The following is a 22,638-nucleotide window of genomic DNA, read 5'->3' as shown; positions in this document are numbered from 1 at the left end:
TGGTGCCTCCTCCCTATAAGGGTGTGCATTTTGTGGACGTGCCGACAGCCACACACAGCACACGAGACTTGCATGCTGTGTCCCTGCATTTGTCTGCAGCTGACCACTGACCAACACGTGATCTAAAAGTGCCACAACACCCTGTACCCCGATTCCCACAGGGACATGGTCTCATTCTATGCCCCAGCACCCAGGTGGGCTTGGTCTTACTCTGTGCCCCAGCACCCAGGCGGGCTTGGTCTTACTCTGTGCCCCAACACCCAGGTAGGCTTGCTCTTACTCTGTACCCCAGTACCCACAGGGGCACGGACTCACTCTGTGCCCCAGTACCCACATGGGCTTGGCCTTCCTCTATACCCCAACACCCAAATGGGCTTAATCTTACTTTGACGCTGGAGATATTTGCTTCCTCGCTTGCCTCCAGTGTGGGCCGACCAGGGTCTGAGCACCGTGGAACTGTCCTGTCGTGCTTCCAGGCAGACCTGCCCGATCTCTGTAACGAACCACAGCCAGGACCCTCTACAAAGCTCTTCTTTTTATTTCTGCAGTACTGGGGATTGAATGCTTGGTGCTCCACCCCGGAGCTACATTCCCACCCTTTTTTTATTTTTACGTTTGAGGCAAGGTCTCACTAAGTTGCCAAGTCTCAAGCTCCCTGAGAGGCTGGAGCTGTCTTTCAGTAAGAACACCTTGAGAAGGATGACTAAGAGCAAACTGAGGCAGGAGATCGTGGCCAGGGCCTCACCCCAGGGGAGAAGGTCGTGTGCCAACACCTGGCTTCTCCCAGGACTTCTGTAGGGGAGGCCCAGCATGGATGGGCGGGAGCTGTGCATGGGTCTCCCTGAGCCCAGGATGCAACTGAGGCTGCACTGACCATGGACGGTACACCCCGGTACACCCCTGCCCACCTCAAGCACCGTGTGGTGGCTTCTTACAGATAACACTGGGTGCTCAGGAGGCTAGGGCAGGAGGTAGAGACCAGCCGAGGCAGCACAGCCCAACGCAGTCTCAGACCACCACCCAGGACAGGAAGGACCGAGACACAGGTCTGGGGCGGACACCTACGCCCAGGACACAGCCCTTCTGCGCGTGGTGCTTCAAGGTCCTCTCCAGCCGGGACACTACCCTGCGCAGCTCCGCCTCCTCCCGGGCCGCTGTGCTGAGGGCGCTGGTGAGCGCGTTGTTGTCCTGTAGCAGCAGGTCCACCAGCTGGACTTGGAGCTCTGCTGCCGTTTTCTTCTTAAAAGGAGGAAATAAAGAGAGCATGCACATTGTTCTGCTGCCGCTGGCTGTCTTCGGGGTTACAGGTCAAAGCTGGGAGTCTGACAGGAAGCTGTGCAGCTGGGTGCCGCTAACCCTTTACCAGGCAGGAAACACCAACTCTTCTACTCCCATCTTTTCCTCCTCAAGGAAGCAAACTTTTCACAACACTGGACAGCATGAGTAACACGGGCCTGTTACAGTCACCTCTCCTAGTTGTTCTAGGAGTACCACAAACAGAGGTGGCACTCAAAGAGGTGACAAGCAGTATTGTGCTCATCCTTGGGGTCAATGTGCAAGTCCTGTAAGATAGGCCCATTACCTCCCAAATCAGAGGGCACGTAGCAGAGCTCACCAGTGGCTGCCCCAGGACGTGGGGGGCGGGGGGGGGATAGTGGCAGCCTCCTGACAGCAGGCAGCGTTGCACAACACTCTGGGGGGTGAGCCCAGGGCCCTCTGCCACTGGGCCACACCAGCCCCTTTCATCTACTTTGGGACAGGGTCTGCTAATGGAGGCCAGCCTACCACATGGCTGGGATGACAGACACAGCACCTGGCCACAAGACACTTCTGATTTCATAAACATCACACATTTGTCAGAGACCATGTCAGCAGCCAGGAATTTTTCCAAAGACTGCACATAGGGCACAGAACTTTCCAGGAGGAATTGGATTTCATTTTTTGCTGTGGCCTTAGAAACAGTGAGTGGGCTGAGCATCCAGGAAGTGGAGAAGCCCATGCCCTGGCAGACCAGCCACTCCAGGGCCAGCTCAGGCCCCGCAGAGAGCACACCTGCACAGAGGGGTTCAGAGACCACGCAGCCTTCATTGGACTGCATGGCTGAGCCCCGAAGACTCTACAATATGGCCAAAGCAGAGGGCACTGCACGAGGTCACATGGGGCAGGACCCAGATGGCAAAGCCCCAACAGCAAGGGAGAGAGGAACCACCAACAACCCATAAAAGACCCCAGAGTGCTGCCACAACATCCCTCTGGAGAACCTTGGCCCTTAGGTCAGGGCTGAGGGCGCAGGGTACCTGGGAGGAGGTGGGCGTGCTCAGTTCAGACTTCAGCCCCTGTAAAGTCTGCACTAAAGATGACACTGCCTTCTCGTTGGATACAGTCCAGTCGTGAATCGTCCTGTAAAGGTAAAAGGGCATTCACAAGGGCCACATGTGTCTCATGTGCTCTCCTCCTAGCTACGCAAGGACTCCCCGTGAAGAGAGGCAAGGAAAGTGCAGCAGCCATCACCCTCAGCCCACACCCACACCCAGTAACTGCGATGCTTGGGCCGCCCTTGGGCATGATAATCAGCTGTCACCCCCTCCAGCCACCTCTCCATGACTTAGGGGCTGAGAAACCCTCTTCCCGGGTGGTAGAGGGGCACAGTCCCAGGCAGGGTGGCAGGCCCGGCAGGTGGACATGTCTGAGAGGCACAGAAATCTCCAGCCCCACATCACTGAGTACAAGGCCCAGGTGCCCACACGCCTCTGCTTTCTGCTGAAATTCTGGGCCAATTGTTAAAAATTCTGACCGAGAGAGGCTAGGAGTACGGCTCGGCGGTCTAGCGCTTGCCTGGCACGTGTAGGGCACTGGGTTCAGTCCTCAGCACCACATAAAAATAAATTAATAATACAGGGCAGGAGCTGTGGCTCAGCAGTAGCGTGCTTGTCTAGCACATGCAAGGCCCTGGGTTCGATCCTCAGCACCACATAAAAAATGAATAAAACGAAGGTATTTTGTCCAACTACAACTAAAAAATAAATATTCTTAAAAAATCAATAAAATAAAGGTAACATGTGCGCCTACAGCTAAAAATGTGTTTTAAAAAATCCTGTCCTCAATGAAACTACTTAGAAATTATGCTGCTCTGTACACTGAACCCTACTAGTCAGGAGAACTCGACTAGCTGATCATGTACGGGAGCGCCCCCGCTCCCCCGACCCCAGTCCACACAGAACTTTCTCTGCACAGCTTCCTGGCACTGAGTCTGGCCTCAGTTGTGTGAGTGGTGGCCCTGGAGGCCTGGGGCGATGCAGCACAGCACCACCACCCTGCACGAGCAGGGCAGGGGTGCCCAGGGCTCTCCAGGTAGCGTGGAGAAAACACATCTGTGTGGAACTCGGAAGCCTGGTCAGATGCCCGGCGCGTCACAGGGTTTTCCTCTGACGTGAGAAGGCAGAAGACAGGGTTTCATCGGGTCTTTTCGGGGAAGCCCTGCCCACTGACTTGGGAAGGGAACAAGGGTGAGCCCACCACCACCACGAGCTCAGAGCCTGATTGCTCCCAGCACCTAGGGCGAGTGGCAGGTGCGGGCGCTGTGCAGGGAGTCACCTGTCCACCGTGCGGCTGACGAAGCTGGCCAAGAGTCCAGCAGCACAGAGCAGCTGCTGGCAAATCCTCTCCAGCTCCTGCCGCTGCCCCTGCAGGAGGTCCGACTCCAGGGAGCCTGGGCGGGGGCCATCACCCCGGGGCGCCTCCTCCTCCTCCTCCTCCTCCATGCGCAGCCCTCGCACCACCTGCTGCAGCTGCTCCATCTTGTGTGCGTCCCTCTGGCGCTGCAGTTGCAGCTCCCGCTGCCGGCCAGGGCCAGAAACAGAGAAGGCCTGAGGTGAGTCTCCAAGACGAGGGGCTGGGCCTGTGGCGGACCTCACTGGGGTCTGGCCCACCCGCCCTGAGCGCCCTCCACCTGCACAGGCCCAGCCACGCCCTGGAGCCCATCTTCACTCCTGAAGGCCACAGGGCTGACACCAGAGCCAGGCGAGCCCTCGAGGCCTGCTGGAAAGGAGCCTGTGACGCAGACTCAGGCAGGACGAGCTTCACGCACAACACACCCTCACACAGACGTGGACAGGCCTGCGCCTGCACACACCGCAGCCCTGGGCCAGGTCCATGGTGGTCCTCTGTCCCAAAGCCTCACCTCACCGAGCAACCACCTGCCCTCTTGGTGAGTTAATCTGCCCAGCACCCCCAGGTCCCAGAGGTGCAGGAGGAACACCTCCACACACACTGGAGCACCTTGCGGGGTACCCTGACCCCACAGGGCAGGACCAGGCGCCTCAGAAAGGGCAGAGGGACACTCATGACACAGACAGGTCTCCTCACAAGAATCAAAAACATGGACAGGAAGAGCCGAGACTGAGACTGCTGGAGAAGAGCCCAGCCCAGGCCTGAGCCACACAGCTTGCAGGGTTGGGCTGGTGCAGGGGCTCCCCTTCTGATGTCCACTCAGTGCTCCAGCCACAGGGGTGATACAAGAGGTGATTTTACCCATTTTCCATGTGAGGAAAGTAAGATTTATGACCACACAGGAGACTCAGTTTAGTACACCCAGAACAAGGCTCTGAACTTCAGGTTCACTGAAGCTGCCAGAAAACTCCAAGGGCCTGTCCCCACTGCACACACGTCTGGGCAGTCGGAGCCCAAGGAGAGGCCTCCTTGGCTTTTATGCAGAATCGTGGCGCTGCTCACTTCATGAAACATCCAAATGGAATGGGTGTGGCTTGGGACCTCTGGCAGAGAGGGGCAGAGACCCTGCAGCACCACAATGGTCAGACAGTCACTTCCCAGGTGCCAGCCGGCACGCTAGGGACATCAGTGCACACATAGTGGCCCAGGACCCTGCTGGCGGCACTACCCGATGTCTACACCTCCACAACATTCTTGATTCTTTCCATGTGTTTGGTGATAAAACACAATCATTTAGGAAATTTTTTAAACAGGAAAAAAAAATATTAAGTGCCCCTGACATGTGGGAAATGCGTCCACAGGAGCCTTGATGGCAGTAGATCACATCTCGTGGGACTCCATGCACAGGAGCACCCTGCAGAGGCAGGGCCACAGCAACCGGCAGGCCAGGCGTCCCGGGGCTGTGTGTGAGGGAGCTGAGCCAACACAGCCTTGGCCCGGGTGGAGAGAAGCTCCCAAACACTGCCGGGATCAACCCTCAACTCCCAAACCGTGCGACTGAAGTGGAAGAACCCACTGGTACCCGAATTCTATCTCATGAAGCTGCTGGGCACACCAAGCACACTTCTGATAGGAACTCCTACAGCTCTCATATCACTTTAGGATCTGGTTTATCCTTGAAATGTCTAGAAACCCAGAGTTTTACTTTAGGAAGCAGATGTCCCTTTCCTACTTCACGGCTGGCAAACCCTTGGAAGGTCCAGGCCATTGGTTTTGCCTGTGTGTTAAGCACACACACACTCTTTCATGATTTCATAAAATACAAAAGCAAGCAGTGAAGATACTGTTTAAAAAGCCCTGAGTCGACATAAAACATATCTAAATATTAAAAGCCTTCAAGACCCACAAGAGAACACTTCTGAACCGTCCCCTGAGGACACTGGGATTTCAACTCTAAAATCAAAGACATCACAAGGAAACTACATCCAGTGACCCTTATAACACAGCTCAGAAATTCCCATCAGAACACCCGCAAAACAAACTCAGAAGCCTGCAGCAAGAAGGGTCTGCCATGACCACACGGGGCTCCTGCCAGGGACGAGAGGGCATCTCAGACGGAGACCAACCACTTGGCACGTACACACCATCAGGGAAAAGGACCAGAGCCACAGATCTCAACTGACCCTGAAAAAACACAGACAAGAGCTTCCAAACACTGGGGAGAGCTACCAAAGACTGCTGCCAGGCTGCCTGACCAGAGGACGGTCCACACTGGAGCTTCAGAAGGCTTGGCTTTTTCTCCCCTTTTTTTGCAGCCCTGCAGATTGAACCTAGGGCTTACCACAAACAAGGAAATGGTTCTACCTCCAGGACATATCCTCAGCCCTTATTTTACCTCGAGACAGGGTCTGCCTAAGTTGCCAAGGCTCGCCCTGAACTTTGGATCCTCCCGTCTCAGCCTCCCAAGCCTCTGGAATCACAGGTGTGGCCCAACCATACCCAGCCAGAAGGCCGTTTCCTGTTAAAATGTCAGCACTACACAAGCGATCCACAGACTGAATGCAATCCCTATTGTAACCCAATGGCCTTTGTGCAGAAATGAAACTCAAACTTCAGTCACATGGAATTGCAAGGAGCCCAAATGGCCAAAACCATCTTGAAAAGGAGATACGCTGAAGGAATCGCGCTTCCCAATTTCAAAGTTCTCTGCCAGGCTGGAGGAAGTTGCAGGATGAGGTGCTGGCAAGAGGACACTCGAACCCGAGGACAGAGGACAAAGGCCCAGGAGGAGCCCCTTGAGGACTGTCCTACCCTTCACTGCTCAGGTTTTCTAAGAACTCCCGAACGGCCGCAGACGGCTCTCACCAGCTTCTCCTTGTCTCTCTGCCACTTCTTCCACTCCTCGGCGTCTGCCTGGCTGGGCCTCGGCATCCTCCTCCTGGCTTCCTTGCGGGCTTGGTGCGCACTCCCTCGTGTGTGTGACTGCTCTAATTCTGCCTGTGGCCAAGCTGCCTTCTCCCTGCTGCTCTCCAGGCAGCATCTCAGATCCTGGCTCTGGGTCTGCAGCGTGTCCACCGCCAACCTCAAGGTGGCACTTACCTCCTGCTGCTTCTGGAGCTGCACACGGTGCTCCTGGGCCTGGGCCTCCAGCTGCTGCTGGGTGTGCAGGGCCTGCTGCTGCACCCTGGCAAGCACGGCCTGGAGCTCCTGCACGCGGGCCTTCTCCTCCTTCAGCTTCCGCAGCAGGGTGTGCTGCATAGGTTTCTCCTGCGTGCTGCGGCTCAGCTGCTCCGTCAGGACCCGCTCATGCTGCAGGGCCTCCGACAGCTCCCGGGAGCGGCTCCTCTCTGCCTCTAGGCTCTCCTGGAGCTGGGATAGCTGGCTGCGCTCCTGGGCCAGTAAGGCTTCACAGCGCGAGTGCTCAATCTGCAGCTCCTGCTGCAGGTTGTCCTTGGCCATCCGCTCATGTTTCAATGCAATACACAGCTGATTATTTTGAGCATGTTGCTTCTCCAAAGATATTTTTAACTCCTGCATTGGTGAAAAAACAAGATGGGGAAAAGTAAATAATTGTGAGGAAAAGCATCTAAGTAATTTTTCCTGCCTAGCATCTGTTCATGAGTTGTGACCCAGGGGTTGGGCCTTCCCAAGTTTGCACACACAGGAAGTCTTGCTTCTGTCGTCTACGACAGGCGTGGAAGTGGCCTCACGTCAACAGACACACCCGCCCACACTCAGGAGACCCCTCCTTCTGTCCTCAGAAAACCACAAAACCCAGGGCCCAAAGACACACATGTGCTGCATACTGTGAACCAGGATTCTGAAAGGCAGGCGCCCTGACCCACAGAGCTGACGGCTCTGAGCAAGAGGTCACTGGTTAGGCCTACACAGGACAAAGACGCTGCATTCCCACCAATGATCTGGGCCATGCAGAGACCAGGCAGGCTGCGCCGACAGTCAGGGAGAAGACTGGCCCACCTTCCAGAGATGAACACTCAGGGACAGCAGGGACCACTGAGCAGAGCCATGTGCCTTCATAGGCCACCTGGGCTGCCCCTCCCCAGTGCAGTGGTTCTGTCAGCGCAGAGTAGAACTTTGCCTAAAGACGCAGCCCTCTCCCACTGCCTCAAGCTCCCACCAACTGGGCACACTGCTGGGAAGGAGAGCCAGGCGGGCGGCAGGCGGGCGGCAGGCGTGACGGTGGGGGCCGTTTCTGCATCCTGCTCCTGACCTCACTGGCTGGAGGCCTGGGCGCCCCTGGTGCCCAGTTACCTCCAGGGCCTTGGCACTCTGACCCTCCCTCTGCAGGTGCTGCAGCTGCTGCTCCTCCTGCTGGGCCTGGAGGACACGCTCCTTCCCACGCTCACACTCCAGTTCCTCCAGTGCAGCCTTCAGGTCACTCTCCTTCCCGTCCAGCAGAGACCTGTGAGGCGACAGCCGGGGGCACTGTGTGCACATCAGGAATGCTGACAGGAAGGCAGCCTGCCACTCCCGCTCATCTGTGTGACTCCATCCCTCATTCCCAGACCCAAGCCCAAGGGTTCTCTGCAAGCCCCGCAGCAGATGGGGCTGAGGTGACCTGTGACCCAGCTGACAGTCAACAGGGGGCTGCTGGGGCATACCTCAGCTGGAGGGACTCCCGCTGCACCTCATCAAGGGACTCCAGCAGCCTTGCGTTCTCCGACTTCAAGTCCTGCGCTGCGCTCTGCTCCAGTGCTAGGAGTCTGCGGACATCACTTGCCGTCTCCTGCTCTTTGCTCAGGGTTCTCTGCAAGTCACTTGCTATGCACTTTTCCTGCTCAACCTTGTAGGCCAACAGCTCAACTGAGAGAGATCAAAACACAAGACAGCGTTACTCAAAAAGAGTTCCAAGCGTGTGCGAGCAGGGCTGAGTCAGAGAACTGCTGAATAGGTGGCGGGGACGCACTCCTTCGTCCTGAGTCCATCCCTCCTAGGCCGGCTCTCCAGAAGTAATGACGTGCCCTCAAGGCCATCCCCAGGGCCAGCCAGTCCTGCCACATACTCCCGCAGGGACAAACCTGCGTGGCTCTGCAGGAGAATCTCCTGGAACCAATGGAAGAGATCACCCAGCTCTGCACAGACTCCTCTGGATAAGAGGAGGAGGAGACATGCCCCACCCATCCACGAGGTCAGTGCTTTGTATGCAACAAAGCCAGAAAAGGGTACATGAGAGAGAAAGACCACAGACCAGGGCCCTTGCAGACACAGGACGAGAGCAAGTACAGCCTAGAATGCACAACTGGGCAGAACCCAGCACAAGGCCATCTGCAGAATGCTCCTCACACTAAGGAGTGACCAGTACAAGAACGGGCATTCACCCAGGTCTGACTTGCACAAAGGCCAGAAAGCCAGTGGGGAAAGAACCAAAAGCATCACTTACTCACAGCTGATGTAAGCAACTACAAAACACGGCCAAAGAACTAAAACTGAAAGTGGAAACACATAACACTCCCAAGGCCTCCCACACGCTCACAGAAGCAGGGTTCTGCAGCCTGGGTGCCCCATGAGACCCCAGCACTCTGGCTGAGGGCCTAGCTGCCACTGTCCCATACCCCACAGGAGCACACCCAGTGGGGGCCGTGAGGTTGGAGGCACAAGGCAGCAAGAGCAGTGACACCCACCCTGCCTGCGCAGCTGGTGCTCCCGCTGGCTTCCGCGGGCCTCTGCACTGGTCAGCGCTGCACACAGCTGCTGCAGCTTCTCCTGGTTCTGCAGGTGCGTCAGACGCAGCTGGGCACGCAAGGCCTGGACCTCAGACAGCAGGCTACTCCTGTCCTGCAGGCGCTGGTGCTTCTGAGCCTTCTCCTGCAGGTCTCCCTGTGAGAGAAGAGACATGGTGTGAGGCACAGGACTGGCAGGCGCTGGGGAAGGAGGCAGAATTTGTGCATACTTGTCCCTCTGCAGCCCACCCTTGCAAGCCTGAGCTTCCAGCACTGTTGGGACAGGCTACGGACCCCAGGAGTGTGGTGGGTGCATGGGCCCCAGCACCCCCACGGCTCTAGGCCCAGGTAGAGCATTGGCCCCTGACCCTCAGCACCCCTTGCCTGTCAGGCACAGCGGTGCAGCAGGCTCTGGTGCCCTGCAGTATCCTCATCCTCTGGCCCCACGTGCAGAGTGCTGGGCAGCCCGGAGGCTGGTGTGCCAGGAGAGTGAGGTTCAGGAAGAAGCAGGGGTGCTGGCCTCTAACAGAGCCAGGGTCCTGGACTGAAAGGGTGCAGGTGCAGGGCTGCTGCTCACCTGCTCTTGCACAACCTTCTCCAGCCGCTCAAACAGGAAGCTGTAGTCCACTGGGTCTGGGCCGCTGGGCCTTGACTGCAGTTCCGCCTTCAGTTTCTCCTGCTCCCTCTCCAATGCCTCTTGAACGGCCTGCAGAAACCGGCCCCTCCAGTCGAGATGCGTATCAGAAGACTCCTGTCAAGGCGAAGCAAAGTCCCATGCTGGGCTGGGAGTGGCAGAGTGATGGCCAATCACTGCCTGAGACCCCAGCTTCTGTCCTCAGCCCAGCAGAAAAAGCCTCCATGCTCTCACCAGTGGGTGCTACAAGTGCTCTCCCACACATATGCTGGACCCCCAGCCCCGCTGTGACCGCACTTGGAGGCATGGCCTCATTAAAGTTGAATGGGGCCAGGGGTGGGGCCCTGCTCCAACAGGACTGTGGCTTTGTTTCTAAGAAGAGGATGAGATAACAAGTGCTCTCTCTCTCTACCATTGAGGACCCAGCAAAGAGGAGCCATCTGCAAACCAGGAGTCAGACCTCACCAGAGCCCAGCTGTGCTGGCTCCCTGATCCCAGCCTCCAGTCTCCAGAGCGTCAGAAATGAACGTCTGTTGTTTAAGCCCCAGCCTGTGATTCTATTATGGCAGCTGGGCAGGAGGAGAGCAAGAAAAACCACTCTGACAAGGAAAGGAGACCAGAGGGCCCAGGGTCACTCAGTGCCAGATGCGAATTACTGTCATAAGCAGAAACAGTGAAGTAAGACCACACGAAATGCTCACACATTTCTCTTCTCTTGGGCTGCTGCACCCTCAGGGCCTGGTCTAGAGAAAGCCAAGATTGTTATGGCTACCCTGCTGGCACCTGGCAGCCTCCAGGGGCCATGGCCAGGAGTGGGCACACTGCTGCTCAAGGACAGGGTAGCATGAGCCAAGTACAAGCAGGCCCAGGCACCTGTGGGAGGGTTGAGTCTGCACATGCTATCCAGGCCTACCCAAGGGCCGTTAGTGGGGCCGGGCAGGCGGCACATCCATGGGCACCAGCAGCTCCCAGCACCAGGACGTGGCTCTTCCCTCCCTTGTGGCCCTTTCATCCAGTGGGAAAAGCAGGTGTCGGGGACTGAGAGCAAGAGACATCACGATGAGGATGGAGCATGGGGAGGGAAGTGTGGGGCCTGGTATGAAACTCAGAAGGGTCTTGGCATCCATTCTGTGTGCTGAGGCAGTCCCTGGGCACTGGGAGGGGCCAGGTCCAGGCGACAGCCTGAAGTATAGCCGTGCAGGGTGAGGGTGGTAAGGACCAATGGGTCAGTCTGCCTGTCCCATGGGCAGGCCCAGATATGCCTAGAGATCTCAGAGCCATGTGACCCGCTGGGCTTCCTTGGTCCTGCCTCCCCAGAGCCCTGCCTGCCTTCCACTGATCCTCTCACTTCCAGAACTCATCAGCTAGGGGCGTGCACAGCGGTGCAGGGGTGCCGTATGGGGGCCTTCATCTGTCCTAGCCGTGCGACAAAACCCCCGTGTCTGTGCACAGCTCCCCTCAGACCTGGCTGTCACTCTAAGTCCTCAAGGTCCTTTGAAAAACAGATGTGAGATGCAAGTAAAATCGGATCTTTCTCGGGATAGAGTGAGGCTAGTGGCAGAGCACTTGCCCAGCATGCCCAAGGCCCTGGGTTCTATCCCCAGCACCCCCCCCCCGCACCCCCAAAAAAAGAAAAGAAAAAACAGACCCCTGTATTTCTCACTCACTGAGCCAGTGATTCCATACCTTCTCTCTTTTCTCTGGGGCCCCCTCCAGCAGGCCCTGCCCCTCACTCGAGAAGTAATCCAGGGAGGCCCAGGGCTCACCCTTGCTCAGAGTGCTGGGGAGGCCTCGGCTCTGCGATAATGCCAGTATCTGGTGGCTCTCGTCACACACCATCTGCAGCAAAGCCTGCAGGGGAAACACATGAGGAAGGGGAAACGGCTCGCAGCCACTGCCACATGCAGCCACCATCCAGGAGTGCACTGCAGGGCAGGAGGATGCTGCCTGCACAGTGGTGGTGCCCGCTAAGGGAGCACACAGATAGCCACCAGCTGTCCCCACCACGGGCTTCAGACTTCCCTTCCCAGCTACTGGAGGACATCTGCTCCCTCTCTCCTTCCTCCCAGGAACACCATCTTTCCTCCAAGCTGGGGCCCAGCACCTCCCCAGCTCTGAGACACTTTGAGGAAGCTGCTCCAGGGCCCGTGTGCGTAGCCAGGCTGCCACCAGGACCCTCAGCCGGCACAGGGCTCAGTGGAGCATCCATGGCTTCCCCACACCACTGCGTCTGGGCAAACTACAGGAGTGCCAAGTGGGGAAACGCAACACTAAGACGCTGAGCGGTGAGTGCGACCTGGCCACCCACAGTAGAGCCGGCTGCGATGCTAAGGACACGACCAAGACAGGATGACTGACATGTGCTGGAAACCCACCGTGCTTACGTGAAAGACAACTTTAAAACAACGTTTCTGGACACATGAGGCCTGGGTTTGGTCCCTAGCAGGGAGAAGAAACACACTGTCTCCGATGCTAAGTAGGTGCACACTGAGCCCTGCCCGGAGGAAGGGTGGGCCAGGTGGGTGCCACTGGGAGGCAGAGCCCACCCACCACCTCCATCCACACAGGGCCCAGTGACAGTTTCCCTGGCTACAGACAGCGGGCCCCTTTCTACTTTGTAAGTACGCCATTTCTGGATTTTGTAACAAAGAGAAACATGTTTTAAAAGCACCCCTTGGACAGAAAACTCACAACCCACGGCCCTCTATGTACAGCTTCCCAGCCAGGGAGTGCTGTGTCTCTGCAGCCCTGGGTTTTCTGTGAGAAAACCTTCTCCACATGGACAAGGCCCAGACCCAGGTAGTGGCGCACCAACAGCACCTGGACGCTGGTGGCTCAGCCCAGGGCTCTATCACCACGGCTTCCGGGAGCCAAGCCTCTGCTCTCAGGCCCTGGGGTTCTGTCAAGGAGCAATCTCCAAGTGTGTCCCACCTGCATGTGGCCTGCCACCCTGTCCAGAGGTCCTCACTGGCTTCCCTAAGCCACAGCTCTTCCTGGTGTCACCTCACCTCAGGCTGCTTATCCGCTGTATTCAAGGGCTGTACTCAAGGGCTCTCTGCGGATCTACCATTGCAAGCCCAGCCTTCCACAGCCTCTCGGGGTAGAGCTACTCTAATAGCAACCACAAGTGACCACCCAAAGGGGCTACCCCCCAGGGAGCACAGGGACTACGGGGGACACACAACGGACACAGGAACCACACACGGAGACCACACAAGGTGGCAGGCATGCTCCCACGATGCACTGTGGCACCAAGGCAGGAGCGTCGCCCCTGGGGCTGCCCCGTGGCCCTCACCTACACATAGCATGGCCCTGGTACTCTACACTCCAGAAGACATCTAAAACAACACAGGGAGACAGTGCACTTGGAGCAATTTAAGAAATCTACAAAAATCACATTTGGGACTTTAAGTTCTGACTCAAATAACCACAGCTCTTGGCCTCACTGCAGCCTCTTGATGGCTCCCTCAAGACTTCCCTGAAGTTCTTGCTTTTTTTTTTGTTAATTACTAAACTTAAGTATGAAGAATTTTCATTAACAACCTAATTTACTCCTTAAAATTTGGGAATTATACCTGAATTCCACCAGAGATCCGCCTCCAAAACCAAACCAAACACACACTATCATTTCCACCCAATCAGCCACAAATGATGATAAATAAATGCAGGAAGAGGACTCTCCCTGTCTCTTAGGACTCACACACATGCACTTGACCCCCACGAAGTGCTGGTCCCTACCTTCATGTGCAGGGGGTGGACCTCCTTCTCCTGCATCACTCCGGGTGGTTGTTGTGACCCTCTGGAGACGAGAGCAGGAGTCGCAGAACCAGCAGTGGGGACCTCGGGTCTTCCCAATTCTGGGCTCAGCATCATTCCAAAGTCCAGGCTGCCACCTACAGCACCACATGGTGAGACCAGGCCACAGAGCCCACCTCCAGCTGCACCACAGCTCCATGAGTGGAGGAGAGCTGAGGAGCACCAGGCAAGGCAGTAGAAACCTCATCAGGTCAGGGAAGGCCACCCTGCATGCCCATGCCAACGTCCACGCCTGGAGGAGAGCTTGGGGACACCGCGCTCCTAAGCACATAGGGCATGCAGCCCTCACTTAGCTGACAACCTCCCCAAGCCAGCACGCTAGCAGCTGCACACATGAGCCTGTGCTCTACGGGCTCAAGGAAGGGGGCCAGAGTGGCAGGGAACAGACGGTGTGGGCCCTGAGGCGAGCGGGTAGCAGCTGGGCAGGCAGCAGCCATGTGGTCCAGAAAAGGCACGCATGCCTGATGAGAGTGCCCAAACATAGCTGAGACAGGGCACCGGTCCTCTGACAGGAGGGGGCTTGGAACCTTCCCAGGTGTGCAGCCCCATCTGATCCTCAGGCCCCCGGCAGGCAGGGCAGTGAGGGGGTGGCACCTTCAGAGCACCCAGTTCCAGACCCCAGCAGAAAGTGAGACGTCCAGAGACAAGGCCTCACTGGAGGATGGGCCAGTCCAGGTCCTCAGACCCAGAAGAGAGCATGCTGGGAAGAAACTGGATGTGCAGCCAACAGAAGGCAACGCAGGAAAAGCAGCTACCATCTCCAGGGAAGCAAGACGAGGCCTGCTGCTACAAGGCCAAGACACAAGGTACAGGACGGAGCACCCAGACCAGCCTCTCAGGAATCCAAAGTGGGAGAACAGAGACACGCTAGCACCAAGGTTAAGAAGCTCCACAAAAATGTGGAGACGAGGACAAGGAGAAAAACTAAATTAAAGAGATCAGAAAATCAGAGCAGGGGGTCTAATGCTTCATTAGCAAAAACTACAGAAAGAAGAGAGAAGGCCACAGGATAAATGATTAGAAGGAATAAGAGGGAGCTCTTGAGGCTAGCAGCTGCATGCCGCCCCAACTAGGCAGCCCTGTAGGTCCCTGGTGTCACTGAGGGTGTGTGGAGCTGCAGGACAGGGTGGGTAGCATTCCAAGTCCAAGCACACATGACTCCCAACCCAGGAGTCTGTACCAAGGCAAACTCCAATGAGACAGAGACAGGGACAGGGAGTCTCCGGAAGCCTCCCAGCACACGCTCCAGAGCTCTGGGAAGCCGCTTCATTCCAGCACAACACCATTAAGGAAGGAAGGGGCTGCCCAGGCATTAGAGGTGCTGGGGGGCTCAGGGGACACACGGCTCAGGCACGTGGGTGGCCCAGCAGCGGGTGTGCAGCAGAACAGGAATAGAGGAAATGTATGCTAGGGACACTCTGCACGGACACAGGCACAGGCACTCACAGAGCTGGGCAAGACAGCACCACTGCTATGAATGTCATGTGAAGCGGCAAAGGTGACTAGAAACAAGCAAACGTTTGTTCCCAGAGTAGAATGTCGAGCGTCCCCAGAGAACAGGGACCCAAAGTCAGGGCAGACAGGACAGCAACAGCAGAAAGCTACTTCATTAGCATTCAGCAAGTGCTAAATCCCCAATGAACTGTATTCCACCATGATCTCATCCTCAAAAACCAATGGAAGAGGCAATAATGGATTGCTAACTCGAAGAGAGACACCCTTACAGGAGACACCGTCAAGTCAGATGAAGACGTTTGGCAGCCACAGTGGTGAGGCCAGTGTGCGAGGGCCCAAGCTGGGGATTGAAGTCTGCAGCCCTCCCTCAGGACCCCGCCCTGGGAAGCACAAGGAAAACCTGGCGACTGCCCCACAGCCAAGGTTCCTGCGGTGAAGACCCAGGAGGACACAGCAGCCCAGACACCCTGGGAACACCCAGACACAGGTGTGCCAAGGAGCAGCTCAGAGCAGCACCACTGCCCTTCCCCAACTTCAGGAGGCAGAGCCAGTGGTGCTGGCTGCTCTGCCCTAGCTGACCTCCCCATGTCTGCCCACCTGCGGGGGCTGCCACGAGGACATCAGCAAGGCCCAGGGGCCAGCTCTAATGCTGAGTGAGGCGTGGGGCTGTCGAGGAAACGCACGGCCGGTGCGGAGTGCAGTGCAGCCAGCAGCAGGTCTGCAGCTCGCCAGTGGCCAGGGGTGTGAGGATGGGCATCCTGGGGTATGCCTGAGCCCTACTCCCTCTAAGAGGGAGAGCAAAGCAAGCCAAGACTCACTGTGTTCACTTCCATCACAGTCCCCTGCCAACCCCAGAGGAGACGATCTTCGTGTGTCTTGAGAATTAGAAGCAGTTGCGATAAAGTCCTCGACGTCCTTCTCCTGCAGACACACAGACAGACTCTGAGAAGCTACAGAGCAGCAGCTGCACGGCTCCACTCACCAGCCGACCTCCTCTGGGCCTCTAATCCCCTTGCACCCACCGAGGCCAGTGCCTCCTCTGAGCTGCATCCCCAGCCCTGGTGAAGTTCTGTTGAGAGGCAGGGTCTCGCTAAGTCGCCCAGGCTGGCACCATCCTTCTGTCAGCCTCCCAAGCAGCAGGAATCACAGGTGTGGGCCCCACGCCTGGCTTGGATGGAAGCTTCTAGGGCCAGAACTGCCATGTTCCCACTCGAACAGCACGTGCCAGCATTCAGAATCTGAGCCCTCTGGGCCCCAGGCTCCACTATTGACTCAAATGTGCCTACGGCACTTCAGTGGTCTCTACAAATATGTCAAGTAGTCACTAGCAAATACTTCAGATTTTTAATTTTTTGTGTGAAATGATAGTATATGGAACACATATCCCCCAAATTATTTTTATTTTAACTTAAGATACAAAATCCCAAAGTCGCTGTCAGGAAAAACATCATCTGATTAAAAAATGATACATTGTTCTTAAAATTAACTTGCACAGGGCTGCGGTTGTGGTTCAGTGATAGAGCGCTTGCTTAGCATGTGTGAGGCCCTGGGTTCAATCCCCAGCACCACATAGAAAGTATTAAATAAAGGTACTGTGTCTATCTACCACTAGAAAAAAATGTTTAAAAAAATGAACTAGCACATGTACAACCTGTGAGATGTGAAATGCTACTGAAAATAAATCTAAAACCCTTCTGGACAAGAATCCTCATGTCAATCAGGCCAGCAGATGGGTTTGTGACTCTGGTGCAGGGCGCTGGCATCAGCTGACACACCAGGCGGGTTGCTGAGGCAGCTCATGTTGGAAAGGCCTGAGTGACCTTAGGGTCCTGCCACCACAGCCGCAAGGCCCCTGCACAGGCAGGTGAGCCAACAATGGCGCTGCTGTGATACCTCCCCATGGGAACCCTGAGTGGGGCAGAGCAGGGAGCACCTACCGCAGCGGTGCTCTCCATGTGGTGGTGGTGGTGGTGGTGCTCAGCTGGAAGGGCTCCTGCCCACTGCAGGGCTGGTCCTGCTGCTGACCCGCCCGGGTAACAATGCAGCTCCGACATGTCGGCCTGCAGCAGCGAGTCTGCCCCGGGCTGGGGGGAGGCCATGACACTGGGCAGGCTCAGAGCGCCTGAGCAGGGTGTCAGGGGGAAGCTGGGCTGGGGGTCCAGGGTCGCATCCTTCCGGAGGACCTCAGGAGAGCTCCAGGAGGACAGGTCCAGCACCCTGAGTGGGTCCTTCTCAGGCTCAGCCTCCTTGGCATGGCAGGACTTGCTGGGATCACTGGTCTGTGAGGAAAGGGGCTCGTCCTGTGCCTCTGATGGTTCTCGAGTGGGAAAACATGGCATTTCCATCCTGACCAAGGAATGCCGACCTTTAGTACTGCCAATTAGACCCCACGGGGTCGTGGGGAGAGCAAATGCAGCGACAGGAGGCGAGGCGTCTGCCGCTTCTCCATCGCAGGAACTCTCACTGGAGCTGTTTTCTGACGGGCTGGCCGCTGCCGAGGGCTGCTGGGGCTCAGAGCCCCCCACGTCCATGTCCTGGAAGGCCATGGAGTGTACTAGCCGGTTTAGTTTTTTCTGAAGTTGTTTCACCTGAGCTATGAGGTCGAATTTCTGCAGCTGACAATCTTCCAGTCGCTTGTTCTTACCCTGCAGGTAAGACGAATATGCACACAGTAAACTCAGGGCGCCTCACAGCACCGTCTGGTGCCTGCAGCCCACTCAGGGACTTCCTGGCACGTGCGCAGGGAGAACCCAAGAAAGCCCTCTGCCTGCCAGTCGCTTAAGATTTCAAGCTTGACTTAGTGAAAAGAAAAAAAAAAAAAAAGAATCGAGGCTTCAAGGTCTTGGGCCTGGAGAACAACTGCCACAACCATCTCCATGGTCACTGGCTGGCACAGCCTCTGCATATGTGAACAGAAAGAGCCGGAGACCCAGGTAGCAGCCCTGCGAGCAGCAGCTGTCTGCAGGTGGTCTCCTGGTCAACACACACCTTCTAAGGACAAGCAAACACACAGGCTGCAGGGCCGACTGCTCTGAAAACCTGCAGGTGTCCCTCCTGAGGGCTGTGACAGGCTCACTCGTCCTCTCTGAGGCACAGCCCAGGCCCACTGTGGAATCAGTGAGCATGGTGCATGTGGCCCAGGCAGGAGGGGCCAGGTCGGCTGCACCACCATTCACATAAGCCAGGGCAAGGGGACTTTGGTACCCACGCACACCAGCCCATCTGGGAAGACCCGAGCAGAACCGCCCCTGAGGCAAGTGGGGCTGAGTAGTCAGGTGACCGGCAGTGAGGACGAGATGGGGACTGGCTGGCCCAGCAGGGTCACAGGGCACATCCCCCCAGGAGGAAGGCACTGACAGACACCATGAAAAAAGTGTGGAGCATATGTGGCTGAGGAGCATGGCTATGTGCCTCCTCGCTCAGTCAGGGCCCTGCCGTGGCCTAAGGCTGCTGAGGAGCAAACTCCCAGGGAAAATGTAAGCCAACTCTCCTGGAAGGAAAAAAACAGCAGTCAAGACCTAAACCCTAAAGCATTTCAATGTCGGACTGACACTTGGGGCACAACGGTCTGGAGCAGGGTGAAGCCCGGGCAACGTGGTCCTCACAAAACCCCTAGCTGCTCAGACCAGGGCAAACATGTCCAAAGCCGGTCTTCAATGCAGCTGGCGGAGATCTCACGATGGACAAGGCACACCGTCACGGCTGGGCAGATGCATCCAGAACCTGCTGCTGTATGTGGCCACGAGCCTTCATTACCATGAGCTCCACACACTGTGCCCGGCCTCCCAGGATGCACAGCTGTGCACCTGCAGTCCCCAAGCCCACATACCCACGTCCCAATCCATAATATGCTTTCGCACACCTTTGTCCTTTCTGAAATGGATGTGTGCCCCGTGTGCATCCCTCCCTGACCCCAGACACGCCACATACCTATTACCCCACCATGGTTGAGCCTCTCCATCTCCTTCCCTCCCTGGAGAAACAGGCCATGCACCATGTGACACGCACACACCTTCACATCTCACACAGGTTGCCTAGGCACCTGCACCCCAGCCCCACCCTCACGGCCACCTGCACACCTGCATCCCTGCTGGCACCCTGCCAACATCCTCCGGGCTCAAGCACAGGCCCTCTGTCACCAAGAGTAGCTCCGCCTCCAGCTGTCTCTGGCAGACTGTGAGCACCGACATTGCACTTTCCGGTTTGTGGAAACCAGTGTCCTTCAGCGTCACCAAGACTTTGGCAGGCTGCAGATCGTCCTTGACAGGAAATAGCAGGAGGCACATGCAGTCAGAGCTGAGTGAAGCAGAAGTCTGGATACTGTAAGCTGTGCTGAAGACTGCCCAGGCTGGAGCCTTGTGAGGCAGAAGGGACCTCATGAGGAATGCACCTTGCCTCTGCTCCATGCCCACAAGGTCAGAGTGCCAGGTTGAGGACCCAAGGCAGGGGGCATCCCTCCCATCAAGGCGGCTCTCAGCACAGGGTGGCTGGAGGCATCTGGATCAGAAACTGCTCTGCCTGGGCATGTGAGGGGCAGTGTGCAGCTAAACCCTGATGTCCTCTACTCAAAAGCAAACAGGAATATTTTAAGAAGAAAAAGTCACATAGGGCTTTGTGTTCCAAAATGAAATGAGCTTAAAACATTGTATGCAGGAAATGCTTGTATAGCCATTTGATTAGATGAGAGGGAATCAATGCCAGTGATCCCCACATGTGACCCCTGGAGCACTTGAGGGGTTCCAATAATAACAAGTCTGACACTGTACCAAAGAGTGAGGCCCAGCCTGACTCCTGTGTAGGTCCCACATGGGCCCAGCCAAGCCAGTGCTCCACGCTCCCTCCTCTACCCTGCCAGGAGCCACCAACGGCAAATGTAGCCCCACTGTCCAGCACAAGAGAAGTCATCCAAGTTGCGAGACGAAAAGTAGAAGAACAAACTCAATCCAACGCTCCAGCCCAGCCCAGCTGCCCCTGCCGCATGCAACCCCAGCTCCTCAGGTGCAGAAGCTGGGCATCCGTGGCCAGCAGGGATCAAGGCCTACCTGTGGGCCTTGGCCGTGGGGGCCTCCGCTCCCCTGCTCCAGCCAGTCATCACACACGGCCTCTGCGTCCACACAGGCCTGCTGCTGGCCCAGCTCCGCCTGGCACCTCAGAAACCGGTGGCTCAGCGCCTGCAGCTGGCGGCTGAGGCGGACACACTGCACTCGTAACCGCTGGAGCTCAGGAGGCTCCTCCGGGGCAGCCCGAGGCTGCTGTTCAAGGGCGCAGCGGAAGCGGGCCAAGGCCAGCAGGACGGCCTCCAGCTCCGCGGAGTGTGCTGCTCTGCTCCTGTTCAGAGCACCGATTTCTGAATCTCTCTGCACAAGTGTTGCTTCCCTTGCCTTCAGGAGGGCCTCGAGCTCCTGGATCCGGGAAGCCATGCCCTGGACCTCAGCCTCCCTCAGGGCCACACTGTGTCCCAGTTCAGCCAGTTGCCGGGCAGCAGCCTCCTCTGCTGCTTGCAGGCGCTGCTGTAGGGCCTCCAGGGCCTCGCTATGTCCACGTGCCTGGTCGGCCAACAGCTGGCCCAGGGCCTCCTTGGCAGCACGTGCGGCCTCGAGCTCAGCCTGCAGCACCTGCCCTCCAGGGCCTTGGGCCTGGGAACAGAGAAGCTCATTGCGCAGGCTGCCCACCTGACTGTCACTGAGCTCATGGACCACGGGCCCCATAAGGGACAGCTCACTCTGCAGCTTCTCAATGACCTCATGCAGCTGTTCAATTTCTTCTGCTTTATCCTTTTGTAACCGTTCCTGGTTCTCTTGCAAATTTTCAATAATGGCTTTCAGCTCTTCAACCTCAGAACTTCTACTGTACTCAACCTGAAGAGAAAGCACGTTTCAGAGGCCATTACCAAAGGAACCGCCCTGGACCTCCTCTTTCAACACACACATCAGCCTGAACCCACTCAGCAGGTAAGAGAGGTCAGACAACTCAAGGCATGGCACAGTGACAGGAGCAAAGTCACAGGCGGAGGGTGTACAGCTTCCCCACCTTCTGACTCCGGGGCTCTGCCTGGCCTAGCCCCTTTCCAAGACACTATAAAACACGCTTTTGCCACCTTTAAGTGCTAACATTTAGATACTTTGTTTCATTTTCCTGAAAGGGCCTTTAGGTTCTAGATGTTACCCCAGCAATAGAGTAAGAGTGAAGAAAACTGGCCAGAGGGTCTGCCATCACCCAAGGGCTGGAAGCCACACAGCCCTGCCACCCAGAGGGTAAGCACGCTGGAAGAGTCCAGGGCTGCTGTCCTCATGACACGGCGCAGGGTAAGGGCCCACGCTCCAGCTGCTGCCAGTGCTGGCTTGACCAAGTGCTGGAAGAGCTTTCTAACCTATCTCAACAGTTCTATGGTACAGAATATCATAACTGTGATAAAGGTGATATGGCGATAAAGGTGGGAACATTGCAACTTGGACCTTATTTTCTCTCCAAACTTATAAAAACAGTGACTGGAAAATCAGGATTAAAATCTATGTCAATATGGCTCCAAATTCCATTTTCTTAAATCAATGGTAGTGACTGAAACAGAAAGCTTCTACCCAATTAGTATTCTATAACAATTTTCAAACAATTTGTCATGGTCTGTCTGATGTACTGCTTTCCAAAACAGCTGAGGGCTCACAGCATTGCTCAGCTTCACTGGAGCTCCCTCCCAGTGGCTTCAACCAAAACACAAACGCAGCCCCCACACAGAAATAAGACCCCAGTGCTCTTCTGGTCCCATTCAGGATGCTCTTAGCTGTTCCTGGCACTCACTCACCAGATACAAAAGCAACGCTGCATGCTTAGCAAAACACACTTAGATAATGGCCACGCCTCCTGCCCCTTAGCTGCTTTGCACACCATTCACCATCTGTTGCACAGACGGGGGGGTCTTGAGGACAGTTTTGACTGTGCAATCTCTGCTTACTCACCAACTGCTCCAACTACACTGGGGTACAGTGGCGTGCAACACGGGACTCGTAAGCCCAACACAGATACCACACTCAGGTGATTCTGAAGTGAAGCACCAAAGTCTACCCTTGGTCCCCCAGACACAAGGCAAGACGTGGGGAAAGGCTACGGTGCCAAAAGACAGCCAAAGACAGCTTCAGGCTGAGCTGAAGGTGGACGCCACTGCAAGAACACATGTTGGACAGCCCTGTGCATGCTGTGGCTACTCCCTGGGGGTCCTCGGGAGAGTTGGCACTGGTAGGGGTCACCAAGGGCCAGGGAGGGCTGGAACATGGATTGGGAGGGCGGAGTGGGGAAAGGTGCTGCTAAGATCCATCTCATGAGACCTGACAGGAGATTGGGGCGGGGGGGGGGGGCGGGGGGGGCGGGCTTGATGGCAGAGGCCACTGG

At 56.5% G+C, this 22,638-nt stretch overlaps 1 protein-coding gene across 17 annotated transcripts in view; it reads right to left on the bottom strand.

Moving 5' to 3' along the window:
* Pcnt (pericentrin) overlaps positions 1–22,638 on the bottom strand; it is a 96,326-nt gene that overhangs the window by 4,682 nt on the left and 69,006 nt on the right. For 14 of the 17 annotated variants that reach the window (XM_048803830.1, XM_048803822.1, XM_048803826.1 and 11 more), the window contains 15 exons: positions 20,298–21,113; positions 19,335–19,514; positions 17,193–17,900; positions 16,074–16,176; positions 13,723–13,877; positions 11,671–11,835; positions 9,928–10,101; positions 9,312–9,507; positions 8,292–8,493; positions 7,942–8,092; positions 6,535–7,200; positions 3,595–3,836; positions 2,298–2,400; positions 1,066–1,239; positions 386–493 (listed from right to left, as the gene is read on the bottom strand). In XM_048803830.1, coding sequence (XP_048659787.1) covers positions 386–493; positions 1,066–1,239; positions 2,298–2,400; positions 3,595–3,836; positions 6,535–7,200; positions 7,942–8,092; positions 8,292–8,493; positions 9,312–9,507; positions 9,928–10,101; positions 11,671–11,835; positions 13,723–13,877; positions 16,074–16,176; positions 17,193–17,900; positions 19,335–19,514; positions 20,298–21,113 — 4,143 coding nt within the window. The remainder of the gene's footprint in view (positions 1–385; positions 494–1,065; positions 1,240–2,297; positions 2,401–3,594; positions 3,837–6,534; positions 7,201–7,941; positions 8,093–8,291; positions 8,494–9,311; positions 9,508–9,927; positions 10,102–11,670; positions 11,836–13,722; positions 13,878–16,073; positions 16,177–17,192; positions 17,901–19,334; positions 19,515–20,297; positions 21,114–22,638) is intronic. The other 3 variants (XM_048803833.1, XM_015478883.2, XM_048803824.1) reach the window with 2 other exon arrangements.

This window comes from Marmota marmota, unplaced genomic scaffold (assembly GCF_001458135.2).
Source record: "Marmota marmota marmota unplaced genomic scaffold, marMar, whole genome shotgun sequence".
NCBI lineage: Eukaryota > Metazoa > Chordata > Mammalia > Rodentia > Sciuridae > Marmota > Marmota marmota.
Note: the sequence above shows the minus strand (reverse complement) of the source record. Positions and strands in the feature narration are given on the sequence as shown.